The following is a 24,428-nucleotide window of genomic DNA, read 5'->3' on the forward strand; positions in this document are numbered from 1 at the left end:
CTCTGTATGTGCGCAGACGCAGACGTCGTCCGTGTACTGTAGCTCGATGACAGAGGTTGGAATGGTCTTGGACCTGGCCTGGAGACGACGAAGGTTGAACAGGTTCCCACTGGTTCTGTAGTTTAGTTCCACTCCAGTGGGGAACTTGTTGACTGTGAGGTGGAGCATGGCAGCGAGTAAGATTGAAAAGAGGTTTGGGGCGATGACACAGCCCTGTTTGACCCCGGTCCGGACGTGGATTGCGTCTGTAATGGATCCGTTGGTAAAGATCACAGCCTGCATGTCGTCGTGGATCAGGCGGAGGATTGTGACGAACTTTTGGGGGCATCCGAAATGGAGGAGGACGCTCTATAGGCCCTTGCAGTTGACAGTCACTAAATATGGACATAATCCAACCCACTTCTCGGGGTCAGGGACATTTAAATATTTCAGATGAGCATCCATTTCACTGCTGGTGCAGCTGGGGGACCACCTTGGGGGAGGGGATGAGGGAGCGGTCTTGCTGCAGTACAAGTTGCCCGTGGACTGCCCAAAGATTTATTTTTAATGTATTTAAAATGACCCCCTTTTGAAGCAAGCAGTGTTCCATACTGCAATTGATTTAAAAGAAAAGGGTCGTTTATATTTTAAATGTCCACCCGCCTGTGGGCCTTGGCAATATTTAGATGTGATCATAATACACCTACCACATGTGAGCGGTATAAGCAAGTCCTGCCCAAATTCTGCCCCCGCACACTCAAATTACAGCATTTACATGTCAAAAAACAAGAGGCAATTCAGCCAAGTGACAGACAGGCACAACAATGTTACTTACAGACTCCAACAGCTGTGAGAAGTTTTACTGCCAAAACTGGAGCTTGACAAGGGGCAAAAAATGGCTCAACAATGTAGCGTCCAAACGACAAGCCAACAAAAGCAGTGATTGCCGGTCTGCTCAAAAAGAAAGAGGATACGTGAATGAACTATCAATAGATGTTATTGTGGAGCTGAATGTAGACTTTGTACAGAATATAACTGTGTCTATGAGTGAAGGGGAGAGAATAACCGGTACTCCTTTTTTAATTATATAGTTCAACTTCATAGAATCATAGAAATTTACAGCACGAAAGGAGGCCATTTCGGTTCATCATGTCCATGCCAGCCAACAAGAGGCTATCCAGCCTAGTCCCACTTTCCAGCTCTAGGTCCATAACCCTGCAGGTTATAGCACTTCAAGTGTACATCCAAGTACTTTTTAAATGTGGTGAGGGTTTCTGCCTCTACCATCCTTTCAGGCAGTGAGTTCCAGACCCCCACAACCCACTGTGTGAAGAAATTTCCCCTCAAATCCCCTCTAAACCTTCTACCAATTACTTTAAATTTATGCCCCCTGGTTGTTAACCCATCTGCTAAGGGAAAAAAGGCCCTCTCTATCCACTATATCTAGGCCCCTCGTAATTTATACACCTCAATCAGGTCTTCCCTCCACTTCCTCTGTTCCAAGGAAAACAAATCCAGCCTATCCAATCTGTCCTCATAGTTAAGATTCTCCACTCCCGGCAACATCCTCGTAAATCTCCTCTGTACCCCCTCCAGTGCAATCACGTCCTTCCTGTAATGCGGTGACCAGAACTGCACGCAGTACAGCTGTGACCTAACCAGTGTTTTATACAGTTCAAGCATAATCCCGCCCTGCTCTTGTGTTCTATGCCTCGGCTAATAAAGGCAAGTATTCCGTATGCCTTCTTAGCCAGCTTATCTATCTGGTCTGCTACTTTCAAGTTGTAGTGGTATGCTCCAGCTCTTTTCTAGCCCGACCTGTGGAGGTGTTCTCGTTCAGGTCGGGGGGAGGGCACCTCCGCAGGTCGGGGATATAAAAGAGCTGGAGCATACCACTACAACTTCCAGCACCAACTGCTCCAAGTGTGCGACGATTTTGAGGTGGGCGACTGGGTGACGCCATCAAAACCCAGGTCGCTGTTTGGAGCATGGGCAGGAACATCGGCGGGGCCCAGGTACAGTGGAGGAGCGGGAAGGTCAGGGCGGATGAGCGGTGCGAGATCGTGGCGGATGAGCGGTGCGAGATCGTGGCGGAGGAGCGGTGAGAGATCGTGGTGGAGGAGCGGTGAGAGATCGTGGCGGAGGAGCGGTGAGAGATCGTGGCGGAGGAGCGGTGAGAGATCGCGGCGGAGGTGCGGTGAATGTTTTTGTGGTGGAGGAGTGGCAAGAGATCGTGGTGGAGGAGCGCTGTGAGATCGCGGCGAAGGTGTGGCGAATGTTTGTGCTGGAGGAGCGGCAAGAGATCATGGCGGAGGTGCGGCGAATGTTTGTGGCGGAGGAGTGGCGAGAGATCATGGTGGAGGTGCGGCAAATGAAGATACGGAGCCCTGAAGAGTCGAGGGCCCAGGGGCAGCACGGGCCAGCCCACACTGTGATATGTGTGCGCACTAGGTCCGTGCAGCAGAGCACGTCTCCAGTCGTTCTGGTTTACCTTTGCCACTAGATAAAGACCTAGCTCTGTCAAGCCCGTGTGGTGGCTGGTGTGCAACGGTCACCACATGTTAAAAAAATTCATGCACAGGTATCTTCCACCCCTTCAATTGGAGTTCAGGACTGGAATATCGGGTCCTTCATTGAAACATCTGTGAACTCTTGTGGAAGCAAGTCATCCTCGTTCGAGGGACCACCTATGACGATGATGCTACTTTCAGGGATCTGTGGACATGCACTCCAAGATCCCTTTGTTCCTCTACACTTCTCTGTGTCCTACCATTTAATGTGTATTCCCTTTCCTTGTTAGCCCTCCCCAAATTAATTACCTCACACTTGTCGGATTAAATTCCATTTGCCACTCTTCTGCCCACCTGACCAGTTGATTGATATTGTCCTGCAGTCCGCAGCTTTCTTCTTCATTATCAATCCTACAGCTTATTTTAGTATCATCTGCAAACTTCTTAATCATACCCCCAACATTTAAGTCTAGATCATTGATGTATACCACAAAAAGCAAGGGACCTGGTACTGAGCCCTGCGGGACCCCACTAGAAACATCCTTCCAGTCACAAAAACACCCATCAACCATTACCCTTTGCTTCCTGCCTCTGAGCCAATTTTGGATCCAACTTGCCACTTTGCCCTGGATCCCATGGACTTTTACTTTCGTGACCAGTCTGCCATGTGGGACCTTATCAAAAGCTTTGCTAAAATCCATATACACTACATCATACACTTTGCCCTCATTTAGAAAAATCATGATACCAAGCATAGTCCAGGAATTATGGAGATAGGACACCAAAACATAAATGCAGTCAAAATTGTAACTTAACCATTTCAAATACAAGATTGTGGTTTGGGAAAACCACACTTAGAATGTGACTTTTGTCTCTGCAGTGTTGGCTTCATTCAGTGTAAACAACAAAATTCACAACTGCATTAAAGTCTGATGCTGTTCCTGATTAGATTTGCACCCACCACCATTTTAACTGTGAGCTCCTCTTAGGGATCTGAGGCACCTGCTGGTAGCAGGCAAGTTCCTCATGAATACACGCAAATCTGTGTTCTACAATGCCATTACTATCCCAATGCTATTTTAACTCACAATTTGGAAATCCTGCCCAGTACTCACCCAGCTGAGTGTGTTAGGTTTCTAAAGAGCAGTTGCAAGCAGTATTTATTTCATAGGGATCTATGTACTATTGTGGGTTTTGGATTTCTTTCATCTGAATTTATTTTGCTTACACACCCTGAATAAGCATTCAAAGCTGATGGGTGCCATTCTTGCTTTGATTTGGTCACGTGTAAAGGAGGAAGCAGAGCAGCAGTAGCATCGGTTGGGCTTGTTCGAAGACAACAGATGAGAGGTGCTGCTTGCAGAATGCCAGCATGTACAGGCCAGCAGTGGGTTTCCTGGATCTGTCTCAGAAGTAGTGCATGAGGAGACTGTCTCTGACCTCTGAAGCCCCCTGCAGAAAGTCCTACTGGGGCCGATATCGAGCCCCGCCCCAAATGGGGCGCACCTACTGTTTTTGAAAGTTTTTCTCCGCCCCAGACTATGGGGCGGGATACTGGAGAAATTCAGCTCTTTAATCGGGTCGGCTGCAGGGTGGAGGTGCCCTTGCAGCAGGTCCACCACCCCGACCAATCATCAGCACCGCACTAACGCGTCACAACCTCGCTCCCCTTCAGTTAAAGGGGAGGGCTGCTCCAAACTCGGCAACCACTTTAGTGGCAAACACAGGGCCAACAGGAAGGGCTTCAGCTGGGCCAGTGGCCTGGCACCCAAGAGGGGATGCCAGGCTGCCTGTTGGCGGCCTGGCTGAACCCACGGCCATAATTGTCGGCCTGACCTGGCAGTCGGCAGGCAAAAGAAAATAATATGTCGTCGACGGCAGTACCACCTCCCCTTTAAGGGCAGCCATGCCACCAAGCCACAGAGAGTATACCGACAGCAAAAGCTGTTAATGGCACCGACTGGCGGCGGAGCCACTCCCGCGGGGCAATTCTGGGAAAGGGGCAATTTCCTGAGCGGCAATTTTGGGAAGGGGTCTCCACCAGTTGGTAAGGGGTCAGCGTGTGCACGCCACGGCGGGAAAACGGGCGGAGCGGTCCCCTACACCACTCCAAACCTGAGGAAGTGCAATTTAAAAAATGGTGGACCCTCCGCGGAGACCCAGCGGCCATTTCGCACCGATGCATGGCTGCAGTTTTCAGGCGGCTAGATGCCTTAGAAAGGTGTAATTTTGGCCCCAATGCCTGCTGTGCCAGGTGCCCATGCTTTGTCTGTGGCAGTGACAGTTAGCACCATCCTTTACATTTATCTCCTGAATCCAGGGCCCCTGCTTAACCCACCACCACCCAGGATCATTCCAGCTACAAGAGACATCTCTGTAGTCTGTAGTTCATAAATGCATCAAGCAGGTCACTAATACCCTCTTTGCAATGGCCAATGAATACACTGCCGTCCCAATGCAAGCCAGCAGTCAGAGTGAAAATGTTCTTGGAGAGCAGTGGCTGGCTTCCCACATGTGCAGTGGGTCACAAACTGCCCACATGTAGCCATCAAGGCATCAGAAGATCAGCCAGGGGCATTCATTAATAGGCACCAAAGAGGTCGGGAAACCCGGGAGAATGGGTTTCCCGCAGGCCCTGCTGAATTTAACACAGGGCCTGATTTGCATGGGTAGCCTCTGTTTCCCACCCACAGCAAGCCAGACTGAGTAGTCTGTGGCACTAGGCTGCACAGAGGAGGGAGGAAGGGAGTGATTGTGTGGGGGAGGGGGGGGGGGAATGTTGCTGAAGATTGGGGTGGGGGGGAGTCTGAAGGGATTGTGGGCTGGAAGCTGCATGGAGAAAGCTGGACAGGGTTGGGGGAGAGCATGGGGTGGGGGTGGGGGCGGGGGTTGGGAAGGCCTCGTTGCGGAGTCGGAGGCCTGGGGGAGTTATCGGAGGCCTGGGGTGGGATCTGCTCAAAAAGAAAGAAAATACGTGAATGAACTATCAATAGATGTTATTGTGGAGCTGAATGTAGACTTTATACAGAATATAACTGTGTCTATGAGTGAAGGGGAGAGAATAACTGGTACTCCTTTTTTAATTATATAGTTCAACTTCATAGAATCATCGAAATTTACAGCACGAAAGGAGACCATTTCGGTCCATCATGTCCATGCCGTCCAACAAGAGGTTATCCAGCCTAATCCCACTTTCCAGCTCTAGGTCCGTAGCCCTGTAGGTTGCGGCACTTCAAGTGTACACCCAAGTACTTTTTAAATGTGGTGAGGGTTTCTGCCTCTACCACCCTTTCAGGCAGTGAGTTCCAGACCCCCACAACCCTCTGGGTGAAGAAATTTCCCCTCAAATTCACTCTAAATCTTGTACCAATTACTTTAAATTTATGCCCCCTGGTTGTTAACCCATTTGCTAAGGGAAATAGGCCCTCTGTATCCACTATATCTAGGCACCTCATAATTTTATACACCTCAATCAGGTCTTCCTTCCACTTCCTCTGTTGCAAGGAAAACAAATCCAGCCCATCCAATCTGTCCTCATAGCTAAGATTCTCCATTCCTGGCAACATCCTCGTAAATCTCCTCTGTACTCTCTCCAGTGCAATCACGTCCTTTCTGCAATGCGGTGGCCAGAACTGCACGCAGTACTCCAGCTGTGGCCTAACTAGTGTTTTATACAATTCAAGCATAATCCCCCCCTGCTCTTGTATGCTATGCCTCGGCTAATAAAGGCAAGTATTCCGTATGCCTTCTTAATCAGCTTATCTATCTGGTCTGCTACTTTCAAGTTGTAGTGATATGCTCTAGCTCTTTTCTAGCCCGACCTGTGGAGGTGTTCTCGTTCAGGTCAGGTGTGGCGGGGGGGGGGGGCACCTCCGCAGGTCGGGGGATATAAAAGAGCTGGAGCATACCACTACAACTTCCAGCATGAGCTGCTCCAAGTGTGCGACGATTTTGAATTGGACAACTGGGTGACGTTGTCAAAACCCAGGTCGCTGTTTGGAGCGTGGGCAGGAACATCGGCAGGGCCCAGGTACAGCGGAGGAGTGAGAAGATCGGGGCGGAGGAGCGATGAGAGATTATGGAGGAGGAGCGGCGAAAGATTGTGGCATAGGAGGGGTGAGAGATCGTGGCGGAGGTGCGGTGAATGTTTTTGTGGTGGAGGAGCAGTGTGAGATCGCAGTGGAGGTGCAGCGAATGTTTGTGGTGGAGGAATGGCAAGAGATCATGGCAGAGGTGTGGCCGAGGAGCGGCGAGAGATCGTGGCGGAGGTGCGGCAAATGAAGGTACGGGGCCCAGAGGAGCCGAAGGCCCAGGGGCAGCATGGGCCAGCCCACACTGCGATATGTTCAAGAGGGAGTTAGATATGGCCCTTATGGCTAAAGGGATCAAGGGGTATGGAGGGAAAGCAGGAAAGGGATACTGAGGTGAATGATCAACCATGATCTTATTGAATGGTGGTGCAGGCTGAAGGGCTGAATGGCCTACTCCTGCACCTATTTTCTATGTTTCTATGTGTGCACAGTAGGTCTCCAGTCATCCTGGTTTATGCTTGTCATTAGATAAAGGCCTAGCTCTGTCAAGCCCGTGAGGTGGCTGGTATGCAACAGTCACCACACGTTAAAAAAAATCCATGCACAGGCATCTTCCACCCCTTCAATTGTAGTTCAGGACCGGAATATCAGGTCCTTCATTGAAACATCTGTGAACTCATGTGGAAGCAAGTCATCCTCGTTCAAGGGACTGCCTATGATGATGATGGGGGTGGGCTGGAGGCCTCGTGGAGCGATTGGAGGCTTGGGGGGGAGTCTCCAATTGTGGAGGGTGGGTTAAGTAGGGACTCTGAATTCGGGAGGTAAATGTAAAGGCACTTGCCTCCTGGACCTAGCAGCCCTTGCCTTGCATTAGCTGGCATGTTTCACAATGCGAGCAAAAGCCGACTAGCCACTGTTAAATTTGAAATGGAGGTTAAAGCCTCATTATAATGTTTAAACAGATAATCCGCCTCCTGACAGTGGATTGGCTTCCCGCGCATATACTTTGCACCCTAAAACTATGTGCAATGTAAAGAAAAAATGAGTTTGAATCCTGGGTCCCATTTTACTTGTGAAAAGCACTGCACTCAAACCTGCTCTATAGCTTTTCTGATGGAGACACAGCAAAATGAATATCAAATTTCTCTGCACACAGATTTCTTCTAATAATGCTGGGTGAAGATCAAGGGCAGACTGCCCCATAAAATCCTGGCACTACTTCTTCCTGAGCTGCCCTTTAGGTGCACCTGTCTTAAGTGACAGGCTGATATTGTCAAGAAAGATCTTCATTATTGACATTTTGAATAAAAAATGGGTTTGCTATGTCAGTACTTATTGCAGAATGCTGTAGCCATTTACACTTAGTGATGTGTGCATTATTTAGTACTGTGTCACCACCTTGCCTTTTGCGATCTGGTTTAGTTGGAGGTGGAGGTCGATGAGAAGAAGCCAAGCTCCCTTGACAGTACTGAAGTTATTCACCTGGCTCTCTCCTGAGCTGCCAACAACTGTCTCCTTGCCAGAATGCAAAAGTTCTCTCCTTCTCCTGACCACACAACTACTTCTTCCGAATTGGATTACAAAGACAAGCCTCCCAGTCAAACCAGCACTCTCCTCTTATTGCTACACCCTCATTCTTCATACCCATGTTTGTATTCACTGTATCCTCCACCTGGTGTTCAGCACCACGGCATTGTCCCTTTACCAACGCCCTCCACGGCAGACTACAGTGGCTCCCTGCCTTCTGTTTGAGGTGAGGCAGGCATCCTAACCATGTCATAGCAGCATGAAGGTATTCACAGGGGTCATCCCACTTCACTAAAGGAGAAGACCATAGAAATGAAAATCACAACTTTTGGTGGCTACAAGTTAACTTTAGCGCTCGGCAATAATCATGTGTAGCTGCCGCTTTTAATATTTTATATTCTGTGTACCAGGAAAAAATTGCTATTTCTTTTGTAATGCTTCCATTGAACATGCCCCTTTAAGCTTACTGCTGCCTTCAATGCCCCTTTCTAGGTCTCCTTTCTTCATGGCTGTATCAATAGTCTGCCTCCAAATATGCATGCTATCCATGCTAATTAGGCTCAAGAGGAAGTTTGTGTGCTGTCATCTGGGTCCCAGAAGAGTGCACTTTAAATGTATTCTACAGTATTTGTTCCCAGCTCTGGGAGAGGAATATCAGTCTAATTTGTTTTATTTCTATTTGTGCTCTTCAAAGTGATTTTTGGCATTTAGGAACACCAGCAACCGTCTGCCAAAAAGGAAAATGCCCCTAATTAAATGAAACTGGTCAGCTTTCCCAACAAAATCAGTAACTCGGAATTCAAATAACAATCATCAGATGCACATTAATAATGCCCTCAAGACCCTGCGATACCCACTGGTTACAGAAAGCTTCCAGCAAATTGATATACATTATGTGGTCATACTCCATGGATACTCAGGCGTATACTAAAGCACTGAACATGGTCAAGCAGTCAGATATAATCTAAGTGGCAATCTTTTGTATCTTGGACTTTTGAATAGTCGAATTCATGAAATCCAGGAACAGAACAATCAGGAGACATTCTGACCTTGCCCCTCACATCCGCTATCCAAAAACATATATGGTGAAGGTAACAAATGTTAGTGTTGAGGTAAGGAACACTTCTCCACTTTCTGGGGGAGAAATTGGACGGATTTGCACCTCCCGGGGGCGGTAAAGGGGGGCTAAGAGGTTACCGACCGGGCGTAGAAAATCACCGACGCCTGTGAACTTCTCTGGCGGTTTTGCGCAAAGGACGTCATTCGGTGCACAGCCCCCCATTCCTGCCCTGGATGTACTGTTCGCTCCCGCCCCCTGCAGTATCGTGAGGCAACGGCAGCTGCAGGAGGCGTTGTCACCTCAGCTGGCCGCTTGGAGAGCATTAATTAAAGGCAGTGGAGATCAGGTAGGGCAAAATTTTTTCATGTCCCCATTCTGGTGCCTCCTGATGTCTTTTGCCCCTGCGATTACTCAGCCCTGCACTGTGCAGGTGCCGTCCCCCACCAGAGACAGCCTGAACATTCCTTCAGCATTGTCCCTTGCCTTTAAGGGAGGGAAGGAGCCTGTGAAGACGGCAGCGCTGCCCCACGCATTGCTCAGCGCTTTGCCGATATCGCCCCAATAACTCGCTTTGGCGCTCTAAGGAAAGTGGCGCGTGAAGGTGGAAGTTCCCGGCAGAATCAAGTCATTACTGCCCGCCGATACTTTTGCGCTACCCAAACGAGGCACTATGCAGTTTCTAGCCCTTTGTGAACCTGGGTTTGCTTTAACACTGCCTAGATGGGGCATAAAGATCTTTCCGCCTTGCCTCAGAAATGTGATTCTATAGGTTCATGACATCGCTCACACAGGAATTTGACACAAGCACATTAACCAATGAGCTAAAAAAAAGCACCCAAACGAATTTCAGCCTCCATGTGAGGAAAATTACTCCGATAATAACGACTTGTGAACAGTCAGGAACATTACATTATTGGTTCCATAAACAACAACAACAACAACTTGCATTTATATAGTGCTTTTAATGTAGTAAAATGTCCCACCGTGCTTCACAGGAGCGTTATCAAACACAATTTGACACCAAGCAACATGAGATATTAGGACAGGTGACCAAAAGCTTGGTCAAAGAAGTAGGTTTTAAGGAGTGCCTTAACATAGGAGAGAGGGTAGAGAGCAGTGTTCCCTTTAAGCTGCGCGGCCGTGCAGAACTCACACTGCCGGTGAGCTGGTTTTTAAATTGAAAAAAACGTACAAGCGCAGACTTTTGAATGTGTCATGCAGCCTGTTAAAGGGATCGCGTGATGCAAAAATAAATTATGGCGACATTGTTAGAGAGACAGAGAGATTTAGGGAGGGAATTCCAGCTCTTAGGGCCTAGGCAGCTGAAAGCTAGTTGGTGGAGCGATGAAAATTGTGGATGCACAAGAAACCAGAATTGGAGGAGTGCAGAGATCTCAGAAGGTTGTAGGGTGGAAGGAGGTTACAGAGATAGGGAGGGGCGAGGCCATGGAGGGATTTGAAAACGAGGATGAGAATTTTAAAATCGAGGCGTTACTGGACCAGAACATAAGAAATAGGAGCAGGAGTAGGCCCATCGAGCCTGCTCCACCATTCAATAAGATCATGGCTGATCTTATACCTCAACTCCACTCTCCTGCCCTATCCCTTGATTCCCTTAGTGTCCAAAAATCTATCGATCTCTGTCTTGGATACGCTCAACGACTGAGCATCCACAACCCTCTGAGCAGGTGGTTAAGAAAGCAAATGACATGTTGGCCTTCATAGCGAGGGGATTTGAGTACAGGGGCAGGGAGGTGTTACTACAGTTGTACAGGGCCTTGGTGAGGCCACACCTGGAGTATTGTGTACAGTTTTGGTCTCCTAACTTGAGGAAGGACATTCTTGCTATTGAGGGAGTGCAGCAAAGGTTCACCAAACTGATTCCCGGGATGGCGGGACTGACATATCAAGAAAGACTGGATCAACTGGGCTTGTATTCACTGGAGTTCAGAAGAATGAGAGGGGATCTCATAGAAACATTTAAAATTCTGACGGGTTTAGACAGGTTAGATGCAGGAAGAATGTTCCCAATGTTGGGGAAGTCCAGAACCAGGGGTCACAGTCTAAGGATAAGGGGTAAGCCATTTAGGACCGAGATGAGGAGAAACTTCTTCACCCAGAGAGTGGTGAACCTGTGGAATTCTGTACCACAGAAAGTTGTTGAGGCCAATTCACTAAATATATTCAAAAATGAGTTAGATGTAGTCCTTACTACTAGGGGGATCAAGGGGTATGGTGAGAAAGCAGGAATGGGGTACTGAAGTTGCATGTTCAGCCATGAACTCATTGAATGGCGGTGCAGGCTCGAAGGGCCGAATGGCCTACTCCTGCACCTATTTCCTATGTTTCTATGTAGGGAATTCCAAAGATTCACCACCCTTTGAGTGAAGGAATTTCTCCTTATCTCAGTCTTAAGTGGCCGCCCCCTTATTCCGAGACTGTAACCCCTAGTTCTAGTCTCCCCAGCAAGGGGAAGCATTCTCCCAGCATCTACCCTGATTTTATGTTTCAATGAGGTCACCTCTCATTCTTCTAAACTTCAGAGAATATAGGCCTAGAACCAATGTAGGGCAGCAAGCACAAGAGTGATGGGTGAAGGGGACTTGGTGTGAGTTAAGAGATGGGCAGTAGAGTTTTAGATGAGCTCAAGTTTACAGACGGTGCAAGGTGAGAGCCCGGCCAGGAAAGTATTGGAGTAGTCGAGTCTAGAGGTAACAAAGGCATAGAGGAGGGTTTCAGCAGCAGATTAGCAGAGTCAGGAGTGGAGCCAGGTGATGTTACGGAGGTGGAAGTAGGCTGTCTTGGTGATAGAGGATATGGGGTCGAAAGCTCAGCTCGGGGTCAGATAGGATTCCAAGGGATATTCTCTGTGGAACAGGATGGTTCTGGTTCTACTGGGACCATAGAAATGTCAGCTGTGGAAATAACTACTTAGCTTTGCAATATGGATTCATAATCTGCATTATTGGTTCAATGTTGTCTCTTCCGGAATGTTTTTCTTTTACTTATTGATATCCTGAAGGAGGTTGAACAGGTTGTTGACTGTTCATAATGATATAGATTGGTTCGTTGGAAGGAGAGGGCTACTTGGTCAAGTGATGCATTTTCCATATTGCATCAATTGTTTTGACTCTTTATTAAAATGAAGCGGGTGAAATTGCCCTGCGCCCCGATTGGGGTCGGTAACCTGCTGGGGTCGGGACTTCCTGCGCCTGGTGCACAAGTCCTGAACCGTTGCTAAATTGGGCTTATTGCCCTTCAAAGGAAATGGAGCGCAATCTCGCGCACTGCACTTCCTTTAGGGGCGGGTCCTGGGGCGCTACTGGGGTGGGATGTTCAGCGCTATGCGGGGATGCTCCACATTGCGCCGACACGGTTCAACGCCCCTTCCCTTCGCTTAAAGAGGAGGGCCGCTGCACAATCTACAGGGCCTCTGATGGCCTCCAATAGGGCAGTGTGAGACCGGGCCTTCAGCCTGGCACCCAAAACAGAGTGCCAGGCTGCACGATGGCGGCCTGGACCACGCTAGGAATCATGTACTGGAGCTGACCCGAGAGTGGGCAAACCAGTAAAGATGGCAGAGCGTGGAGCCCTCCCCTTTAAGTTTCACCCCATGTGCGGATGTCGGCCAGCTTCGGCGCGCACGGTAATGGCATCATCACCGGTTGCACGGTGGCACGGGGCATGGCAGTGCCTCTGCAAACTCCAGGGCAATTTCCCAGAACCCGGTAGTGCCCCCCGCCCCGGGTAAAAAAATCTCGTCTGCCCCGTTAGTGCGGGCCTCTAAAAAAGGGGCAATTTCGCTCCTAAGTTTATTCCAATCAGAAGATGGTATGTGATGTTGTTGTACTTGGACATTGCAGTATTTTTCATTCTGGAATGGACATTTTATTCAACTAAATAACCAGAGCGAGAGCGGGACCAGCAAGAGCAGCGGGGATTATAGGAGTGGCAATCTGAGGCTCGAGTGCTGGGGATAAAAGGAGCAGGAATGAAGGAGATAGAGAGGAAAAAAAAATCAAGGTGTGACATCACAGGACAGCAGATAGGTGATTGGTTGGTGAGTATTAATGTTTTTTTCTCTCTAACCTAGGACAGTGGTTTAAACTGGATCAGGAAACTATAATGTACTGTATTAAATTTGTAGCTTAACGAGTTAAACTAATTAATATAACTATAAATAATCGTTGAATGAAGACTTTAACTAATTAAATAAATAAAATAAGGCTAGACTAAGAAATGACAGGGCAGGTTGTGTGTCTGGACTGCAGTATGTGGGAGTTTGTGGACAGCGAGACTGTCCCGAGCGATATCACCATCTCGAATCTCTTTGGCTCAGTCATTGATCTAGAGTGCACGTAGGAGGCACTCTGGCACTCTGGGAGTAATTTGGACAGGTTCAGGAAAGGGAGGGTGTGAGTGTTAGGGAGACGGGTAATGGGGATTTAGGAGTGGATGAGAAGGAGATCCCGCAGACGCTTGTCCTGTCCTCACAGATATGATGTACTTGCTACCTGTGAGGATAATAGGAAAGACTGCAGGGAGGACAACCACAATACAGACCAAGGCACAGTGGCTCAGAAGGCTGTCCAAGGCGGGGAAAAACAGAATAGAAACATGGTAGTGATAGGAGGGATAGATAGCGTCTTCTGCAGCCAAAAAGGGGAATCCCGAAGGGTGTGTTGCCTATCCGATGTGAGGGTAAGGGATAAGTCATGGCGGCTGGAGAGGAACTTAGAAAGGGAGGGGGTAAATATAGTTGTCGTGGTCCATGTTGCAACAAATGACATAGGTCGGATCAGGGAGGAGGTCCTGCTGAAAGAGTATCAGGAGTTAGGCTCTAAATTAAAAAGCAGGACCTCGAGGGTAGTAATCTCTGGATTACTGCCCGAGCCACATGCAAATTGGCAAAGAAGCAGATAGATCAGGAGAATTAACACGTGGCTAAAGGGCTGGTGTGGGAAAGAGGGGTTCCTTTTCATGGGACACTGGCACCAGTTCTAGGACTGGAAGGAGCTCTACCGATGGGAGGGGCTCCACCTAAACCAGGATGCGACCCATGTCCTAGCGGAAAGGGCCAATAGGAAGGTGGCAAAGGCTTTAAACTAGTAAGATGGGGGATGTGGGGACGGATCTACAAGAAACGTAACCAGGTTAAACATAAACAGAACAGGAAAAGAGAGCATAGGAAAGAATAAAATAAAGAGAGGACATTGATGGCAAGGGAAGTTATAGAACAGGAGTCTAAAAAGATGGTTAAACAGAAAGTGAGAGGAAATTATACTAAAAATGAGTTAAACTTTCTGTACAGCAATGCACCCAGTGTCCATAATAAAACAGGGGAGCTGGAGGCAATCATGCATTGCGAGGAAGCAGACATAGTAAGGATTACTGAGACATGGCTACAGAAAAATCAGGACTGGAATTAAACATTACAGGGTATAACATATTTATAAAAGATAGGGAGGAGAAAAGAGGAGGTGGAGTAGCTGTACTTAATAGAGATAATATAATGGCAGTAGAAAAAGTGATGCAGCTGCCAACAAGACAAAAATAGAATCCATATGGATAGAGATTTTAAAAAAGGATCAATTACACTAATAGATAGATATAGGGGCTGAAATTGCCCCTTTCTATAAGGTCCGTGGCTGCCTGAAAGTGGTCGCTGCAGGCTGGCTACCAAGTCTCAGTGGAGGGGCCCACATTTTAGAAATTGCCCTGCCTCAGTTTTGGAGCGATGTAGGGGATCGCACCGCCCATTTTCCCATTACGTCGTGCACGTGTCGACCCCTTACTGACCAGCGGCGATCCCTTCCTGAAATTGCCCGTGGGAAATTGCCCCTTTTGCAAATTACCCCATGGGAGTGGCACCGCCGCCGGTCGCTGCCCCCTATCTGTGGCTTGGCAGCATGGCAGCCCTTAAAGGGGAAGTGGCATGGCCGCGACTCCGTGTTTTTTTTGTCGGCCAACTGCCAGGTTGGGCCGACAACAGGCAGCCTGGCATTCCCTCTTGGGTGCCAGGCTGCTGGTCCAGCCGAAACCCTCCCTGGTGGCTCAGTGTTTGCCACTGAAGTGGCTGCAGAGTTTGCAGCGGCCATCCCCTTTAACTGAAGGGGAGGGACATTGTGATGCGCCAGCGCGATGATATCATCAGCGCAGCACTGATGACTTTGAGCGTCAGCAACTCCGACCCGTCCCCACTTCCGCCCCACTAGTGGCGGCTACTCCGACACGACCGTACTTCCGGCCCTCTTCCCACACCAACACCGCTCCGACCGGAAACATCACCTAAAAAGCTGAATTTCTCCGGATTGTCTGCCCCATGGATTGGGGCGGACGGAACACTTCAAGAGTGGTAGGTGCGACTCGTGGGCAATTTCGGCCCCATAGTCTACAGACCACCTAATAGTGGAAGGGAGATGGAGGAAGAAATATGCAGGCAAATTAAGGAAATTAGTAAAAAAACATAGAATAATAATCATGGGGGGATTTCAACTACCCTGATATTAATTGGACAGAAGAGGTAAGTAACGGGGATAAAGTTCCTACAATGTGTATAAGACTCCTTTCTAACCCAGTATGTAAAAAGCCCAACAAGGGAGGATACGGTATTGGATCTAATAATGGAGAATGAACCAGAGCAGACAAGAGAAGTAAACATAGATCAACATCTAGGCAATAGTAAACATAATATAATACACTTTAAGATGATAATTAAGAAGGACATAATTATGACGAAAACCAGGTTAATAGATTGGAGAAGAGCTGACTTTGAGGGGCTGAGATTAGAACTTGAGAAAATAAACAATATTGGCAAACAATGATGTAGAGCAGCAATGGGAAACATTTAAAATGGTGTTTAACAGAATGCAGGAACAATATACTCTGCTAAAAGGAAAGCACCAACTAGACACTAATGAGACTCCATGGATGAATAAAGCCATAAGGGAACAATTGAGGGTAAGGAAACATGGACCTGGACAGCAGGGGAGTGCATGACAAGAGAGAAAATGAAGAGATTAGGAGAGAAGGCAAAAAAAAATTAGGAAGGCAAAAGGGAACTATTAAATTATCAAGGAGCATAAAACAAAATAGTAAAATATTTTACAGGCACGTCATTAAAAAAAGAATAGTTGGTATGGGAATAGGGCCATTACGGGATAGACAGGATATTACCATAAGTAATGATAGAGAGATGGCAGAAATAGGTGGGCATGACATTGGATGATGAGATTAATAATGAGATAAGTGCATTTAAAATTAAAATAAAATAAAACGAGCTGATATATTAAATAAACTAATGAAACTGAAAGAGGATAAAACCCCTGGCTCGGGTGGATTGCAGAGATATTACTACACATATTTAATAATTTGTTAGAAAAGGGTCCAGTGCTAGAGGACTGGTGAATAGCTAACATAATACCTTTACAGTATTACATAGGATATACAACACAGAAACAGGCCCTTCGGCCTAACTAGTCCATGTCAGTATTTATGCTGGAGCCGCCTCCTGTCTTTCCTCATCTAAATCTATCAGCATTAGCCTCTATTCCCTTCTCCCTCATATGTTTGACTAGCCTCTCCTTAAATGCACATATATTATTCGCTTCAACCACTCCCTGTGGTAGCAAGTTCCATATTCTCACCACTCTTTGGGAAAATAAATTTCTTCTAAATTCCCTATTGGATTTCTTGGTGACTATCTTATATTGATGGTCTCTTGTTATGCTCATCCCCACAAGTGAAAACACTCTCTCTGTATCAACTCTATCAAACCTTTCATAATTTTAAAGATCTCTATTAGGTCACATAGAAACATCGAAAATAGGTGCAGGAGTAGGCCATTCGGCCCTTCGAGCCTGCACCACCATTCAATAAGATCATGGCTGATCATTCCCTCAGTACCCCTTTCCTGCTTTCTCTCCATACCCCTTGATCCCTTTAGCCGTAAGGGCCATATCTAACTCCCTTTTGAATATATCCAATGAACTGGCATCAACAACTCTCTGCGGCAGGGAATTCCACAGGTTAACAACTCTCTGAGTGAAGAAGTTTCTCTTCATCTCAGTCCTAAATGGCCTACCCCTTATCCTAAGACTGTGACCCCTGGTTCTGAACTTCCCCAACATTGGGAACATTCTTCCTGCGTCTAACCTGTCCAGTCCCGTCAGAATTGTATACGTTTCTATGAGATCCCCTCTCATCCTTCTAAACTCCAGTGTACAAAGGCCCAGTTGATCCAGTCTCTCCTCATGTGTCAGTCCAGTCACCCCTCAGCCTTCTTTTTTTTCAAGAGAAAAGAGACCCAGTCTGTTCATCCTTTCCTGGGGAACATGTTCTATCCCCCTATTCAAGTCAGCTTAACAGTAGTCGTAGGAAAAATAATGGAATCCCTACTATAGGAAAAAATAGAAGTACATCTAGAAACCAAAACATTAATAATGAATAGTCAGCATGGATTTCAAATGGGAAAATCTTGCTTGACAAACCTCATTGAGTTTGTTGAAGAGGTAACAGAGACAGTTGATAATGGTAATGCAGTCGATGTAATTTATCTAGGTTTTCAAAAGCCCTTCAATAAGGTACCCCTGATGAACAATACAGAGAATGCAGAGTCAGGGGACAGGTATAGTTAGCTGGCTTCAAGACAGAAAGCAGGGATTAGGGGTAAAGAGTAGCTATTCACAGTGGCAGAAGGTGGGTAGTGGTGTTCCACAAGGATCAGTGCTGGGACCACTATTGTTCACAATTTAAATTAACAATTTAGATTCTAGGATCAAAAGCACAATTTCTAAATTTGTGGATGACACTAAATTGGGGGGGTGGGGGGAGGTGCGGAATAGTCAATACTGAGGAGGACTGCAACAAATTACAGGAGGACATTAATAAACTTGCAGAATAGGCCTATAATTGGCAAATGAAGTTTAACACAGATAAATGCGAGGTAGTATATTTTGGTAGGAAGAATAGGGAGGCTGCTTATTACTTGGAAGGTGCAAGTCTAGGTGGGGTAGAGGAACAAAGGGATCTCGGAGTACAAATACACAAATCACTAAAAGTTGCAACACAGGTTAGCAAGTCCATTAAAAAAAAGCAAACCAAGAACTAGGGTTTATTTCTAAAGGGATAGAATTGAAAAGTAGGGAAGCTATGCTAAACCTGTATATAACGTTGGTTAGACCATACTTGGAGTACTGCGTACAGTTTTGGTCACCATATTTTAAAAAGGATATGGAGGCACTGGAGCAGGTGCAGAGAAAATTTACAAGGATGATACCAGAAATGCGAGGGTATAGATATCAGGAAAGGATGAACAGGCTGGGTCTCTTTTTGCTCTTGAAAAATGAAGACTGAGCGGTGACCTAGAAAGAAAGACTTGTATTTATATAGCACCTTTCATGACCACCAGACATCTCAAAGTGTTTTACAGCCAACGAAGTACATTTTGAAGTATAGTCACTGTTGTACTGTGAGAAACACGGCAGCCAATTTACGCACAGCAAAGTCCCACAAAAAGCAATATGATAATGACCAGATAATCTGTTTTGGTTATGTTGATTGAGGGATAAATATTGGCCAGGACACTGGGGATAACTCTCCTGCTCTTCTTCGAAAGTCCCTTCAAAAGCTTCTGATTCAGAGGCGAGTGTGCTAGTCACTGAGCCACATACAACACTAATAGAGCTCTTTAAAATTATGAAAGGTTTTGATAGAGTGGATACAGAGAGAATATTTCTATTTGTGGAGAAGAACATAACTAGAGGTCATTAATATAAGATAGTCACCAAAAAATCCAACAAGGAATTCAGAAGGAACTTTTTTACCCAAAGAGTGGTGGAAATGTGGAACTAGCTACCACAGGAAGTGGTTGAAGCGAATATTATAGCTGCATTTAAGGGGGGGCTAGACAAGCATATGAGGAAGAAGGGAATAGAGGGTTATGCTGATAGATTTAGATGAGGAAAGACGAAAGGAGGCTCGAGTGGAGCATAATCGCCAGCATGGACTGGTCGGACTGAATGGCCTGTTTCTGTGCTGTAAATCCTATGTATTCCTATGTAAATCAATATATATTCTCCCTGTTTGTAGGGAGACACACGGTTCATTAAAGGAACTGAAGGAATTTGTTGAGGAGGTTATTTGGAAGGCTTTGTGCTATTGAGAATCTATGTATTTCACTTGGCAGAAAGCATGAGATTATTAAAATTACACAAATGTGCCATACCTGATTACAATGAATTCACTCCACAATCGAACAAAGGCTGGAAGTGGACCCAAAGTCTCCAGAAGATAGATATAATGACCACCAGATTTCTTAATGCTTGTTCCAAGTTCTGCATAAGATAAAGCTCCTGGTGCATAATAGACAGACAAAACATCATAAAATGGTAAAACCATATATCGCAACAAATTTTTCAATTTACTGCTTTATATATTTATTTATTCCCCTGCTTTGTTTTCTTTCAGTTCCTTAGGGTCCCCGCACACTTTATTTCCTGATACGCGTAGACTTGAAGTCTCCTCTGAGGTCTGTGTTCTGATGCTGTAAATTTCCCAGTGAGAAGTGGAGGTGATTTAGCACAGGCTGCCTTCGTGTCTATTCTCATCCCCTCCCTTGACAGGAAGCACTTTGATCAAAAGCTTCCTTTTTAGTTGTCTCCCTCCCCTAATAAACCTGGCTAAAACCATAAATTTATCATATGGTGAATGTTGTGAGGGAGTGAGTGTCGTCCCACTCTGGTGCATTGGAGCACTATGCAACAATGGCTGCCTCAGTATTTTTTATTGCAAACTTTTAAACGATAACGGCACATAGCAATTTGTGTATTTTTAAAAATTCATTCACAGGGTGTAGATGTCATGGAGAATGCCAGCATTTATTGCTCATGCTAATTGCCCTGGAGAAGGTGGTGGTGAGCCACGGCAGTTGGGGAATTTCAATTCAGTTAATTAAACAAATCTGGAATAAAAAAGCTAATGGTGACCATGAAAATACCGGATTGTTGTAAAAACACATCTGGTTCATTAATGTCCTTTCGGGAAGGAAATCTGCTGTCCTTACCTGGTCTGGCCTATATGTGACTCCAGACGCACAGCAATGTGGTTGACTCTTAACTGCCCTCAGAAAGTGCCCAGCAAGCCACTTAATTGTCACCACCTTCTTAAGAGCAATTAGGAATGGGCAATAAATCCTGGCTTTGCCAGTGATGCCCACATCCTATGAACGAATAAAAAAATAAGTTCCGAGTCCGATATGGCGGATCGTTTGAAACCTTCTCGCGGACCCCCAGTTGAGAACCCCCTGATCTACAAAATGTACTGCAGCAACTTGCCAAGCCTTCTTCAACAGCATCTCTGAAAAATCACAAGCTCTACCACCTAGAAGGACAAGAGCAGCAGGCGCATGGGAACACCACCGCCTCCAAGTCACACACCATCCTGACTTAGAAATATATCGCCGTTCCTTCAACGTCACTGGGTCAAAATTCTTGAACTCCCTCCCTAAAAGCACTGTGGGAATACATCACTACACGTCCTGCAGCGGTTCAAGAAGGCGGCTCACCATCACCTTCTCACGGGCAATTGGAGATGGGCATTATATGCTGGCCTTGCCCGTGACATCTACACCCTGTGAATTAATTTTTAAAAACTCAGTAACAATTGCTTTATAAGAAAAATGTTGCACTCACCAAACATTGAAAGTATTCCACAGGCCAGCCAGATCACCAGGGATGTCCCAACATTCCCAGAATTTATCAGAACTCCTTTTGGTGAAATAAATATACCACTGCCTATTATTGTACCAATTAACAACGAAATAGCTCGGAACAAGCTAATTTTTTTCCTCAAAAACACGGCTTGCTCCTTAGTCTCAATTTCACTTTTTACGTTTTCTGAAGCATTTTCCATGATTTGAAAAAAATAAGCCAACTAAAAAACTGATCTGGTGAAATTTAAAAAAAATCTTTTAACGTTTCTGCTGTTAAATGGTTTGTCGTACAAAGTATTCTTGTTAGCAGAGCGACAGAAACTCCAATCCCCTCCACTATACCAACAAAAAGAAATGATGAACATTGAGCTCTTTGAAAGCAGCTGCACTTTGGCAAGAATTCTCCCAAAGAGAGAAAAAAAAGTGGAATGAAGCCAAGAGAGTCTTCCAAAAGAAAAACTAAAGGAATGAGAAGTAATTTTCCAAATAAAGTTTAATGAGTGGATGCACAAAAGAATCATCTCATTAAACAATAAGTTTACCAGGTAAATGTTTTACCACTTTCTCATAAGCATTGCAAAATAAAAACATAGACACTGTGCTGACCGTTAATAATTGCTAAATAAGAGTGTGGAGAAATACAAAAGCAAAATACGGCGGATGCTGGAATCTGGAATAAAAACAGAAAATGCTGGGAATCTCAGCGGATCAGGCAGCATCTGTGGAGAGAAAGCAGAGTTAACGTTTCGGGTCGATGACCCTTTGTCAGAACTGGAGAGTGTTCGGGGGAGGGGAAGAAGGAACAAAAGGGAAAGTCTGAGATTGGTTGGAAGACAGGAGAGATTGGAGAGACAAAAGGAATGATGGCCCAAATTCAAATGGTAATGCCAGGAGTTAGAAAAACATTAATCAAGATAAGGTGTGAATGACGGGATAATGACCAACTGCCATTAGAGCCAAGGCGAGAAAGAGAAAGAACCATGCTCTGAGCAGGGGGGCAGGCGGGGGGGGGGGGAAAGGGAGCCAAAGATTGGCAGCGGTTATGGTCTGAAATTTTTGAACTCGATGTTGAGTCCAGAAGGCTGTAAAGTGCCTAAATGAAAGATGAGGTGCTGTTCCTCGAGCTTGCGTTGAGCTTCGTTGGAATAGTGTAGGAGACCGAGGACGGAGAGATCAGAGTGGGAATGGAGTGAAGAATTAAAGTGACAGGCGACCGGAAGCTCAGGGTCACACATGCGGACTGAACGGAGGTGCTCCGCAAAGCGGTCGCCCAATCTGCGCTTGGTCTCCAATGTAGAGGAGACCACATCGTGGGCAGCGAATACAGTATACTAAATTGAAAGAAGTACAAGTAAATCATTGTTTCACCTGGGAGGAGTATTTGGGGCCCTGGATAGTGGGAAGGGAGGAGGTAAAAGGGCAGGTGTTGCCTCTCCTGCGCTTGCATGGGAAGGTGCCGTGGGAAGGGAAGGGGGTGCTGGGGATGACTGCGGAATGGACCAGGGTATTGTGGAGGAAGTGGTCCCTTCCGAATGCTGAGAGAGGAGGGGAAGATGTGATTGGTGGTGCAATCACACTGGAGGTGGCTGAAATGGCGGAGGATGATCCGTTGAACATGGTGGGGTGAAAGGTGAGGACAAGGGGAACCCTGTCATGGTTGTGAGAAGGAGGGGAAGGGGTGAGAGCAGAGGTGCGGGAAATAGAACAGACACAGTCGAGGACTATATTAACCACGGCGGAGGGGAATCCTCTGTTGAAGAAAAAGGAAAACATGTCAGAGGCACTAGTGTGAAAGGTGACATCGTCAGAGCAGATGCGACAGAGACGGAAAAACTGGGTGAGAGTGCAGATGCTGGGATGAAATCTCCAGTTTTCTTTTCTCTTTCTGTTGTTCTGTGATATTCAGCTCCAAGTGCAATAAGCAGCAACACTTCACATTTGTGACTAATCAGCCATTTCTTTAGGTTAATTGTGTTTTCTCATTTCCTAAGCACGCTGTAAGTATCAGCTTAGCTCAGTTGGTAGCACTCTTACCTCCGAGTCAGAAGATTGTGGGGTTGAAATTGCCCCTTTATGCAGGGCCAGTTAGCGTTGCTGGCCGGCGTTAAGGGTGCGCTAAAGAGTTTGTGCCCAGGCTCTGCACACCGAAAGCTCCCTATGGAATTGCCCTCAGGGCTCCGCTGGCAAAAAGGGATTTGCACTGTGCAACGGTGATGCCATCATTGCCGTGCGTACCAACCCCTTATTGCCCTGCGCCGACTCCTTTGCGCCCCGCTGAGGAAATTGTCTCGCAGCAGCGAGGTCTGCGCAGGGCGATGCCACCGACAGTTTCTTGGTGCGAGAAGCGGTGGTGGCTGTGACGCTCTGGCCGCCCTAAAAGCGGAGGTGCCGCCGGGGTGGCCGCCATCTTTGTTGTGTCGGCCGACTTTACATTTGGCCCGACAGTGGCAGGCCGGCACCCTCACTTGGGTGATGGGCCGCTGGCCTAGCCGACACCCTCTCTGGTGGCCCAGTGGGCGGCACTGAATGTGCTACTTAAATTGCAGTGGCGCTCCCCTTCAAGGGAAGGGAAAGGATGTTGCAACAAAGCGTTTTGACGCGCTGCGTTTACGATGCACTGACGGCATCAGCGCTGTGAGTAACACGGCACTGAACGTCGCACTCCATGATCACTGCACGAGCGCTGATAGAAGGCACGGTTACTGCCCATACCATTTCTTTCTGCAAAAGAGGGCAAATCTGCGCCGATTACGATGTATCCAGCGCTGGCGCAGCTCTACCCACTAATTCGAAGTATCATCATCATCATCGTAGGCAGTCTCTCGGAATCGAGGAAGACTTGCTTAAAATGAGTTCTTAGGTGGCTAAACAGTTCAATACGAGAACCACAAACTCTGCCACAGGTGGGACAGATAGCCGTTCAAGGAAGGGGTGGATGGGACTGGTTTGCCGCATGCTTGATTTCTGCATGCTCTCGGCGATGAGATTCGAGGTGCTCAGCGCCCTCCCGGATGCACTTCCTCCACTTAGGGCGGTCTTTGGCCAGGGACTCCTAGGTGTCAGTGGGGATATTGCACTTTATCAGAGAAGCTCTGAGGGTGTCCTTGTAATGGTTCCTCTGCCCACCTTTGGCTCGTTTGCCGTGAAGGAGTTCCGAGTAGAGCGCTTGCTTTGGGAGTCTTGTGTTAGGAATGCGAATAATGTGGCCTACCCAGTGGAGCTGATCAAGTGTGGTCAATGCTTCAATGCTGGGGATGTTAGTCTGATCGAGGACGCTAATGTTGGTGCGTCTGTCCTCCCAGGGGATTTGTAGGATCTTGCGGAGACATCGTTGGCGGTATTCCTCCAGCAACTTGAGGTGTCTACTGAACATGGTCCATGTCTCTGAACCATACAGAAGGGCGGGTATTACTACAGCCCTGTAGACCATGAGCTTGGTGGCAGTTTTGAGGGCCTGGTCTTCAAACACTCTTTTCCTCAGGCAGCCGAAGGCTGCACTGTCGCACTGGAGGCGGTGTTGGATCTCATCGTCAATGTCTGCTCTTGTTGATAGGGGGCTCCCGAGATGTGGGAAATGGTCCACGTTGTCCAGGGCCGCGACATGGATCATG

The 24,428-nt window shown here is 46.9% G+C and overlaps 1 protein-coding gene across 1 annotated transcript in view; it reads right to left on the bottom strand.

Moving 5' to 3' along the window:
* LOC139281487 (cystine/glutamate transporter-like) overlaps positions 1–21,017 on the bottom strand; it is a 61,275-nt gene extending 40,258 nt beyond the window's left edge. Inside the window, exons 1-3 of the mRNA XM_070901659.1 lie at positions 20,798–21,017; positions 19,333–19,459; positions 815–930 (exon numbers count right to left, since the gene is read on the bottom strand). Coding sequence (XP_070757760.1) covers positions 815–930; positions 19,333–19,459; positions 20,798–21,017 — 463 coding nt within the window. The remainder of the gene's footprint in view (positions 1–814; positions 931–19,332; positions 19,460–20,797) is intronic.
* Between the last annotated feature and the right edge of the window lie 3,411 nt (positions 21,018–24,428).

Source organism: Pristiophorus japonicus, chromosome 15 (genome assembly GCF_044704955.1).
Source record: "Pristiophorus japonicus isolate sPriJap1 chromosome 15, sPriJap1.hap1, whole genome shotgun sequence".
Classification (NCBI taxonomy): Eukaryota; Metazoa; Chordata; class Chondrichthyes; family Pristiophoridae; genus Pristiophorus; species Pristiophorus japonicus.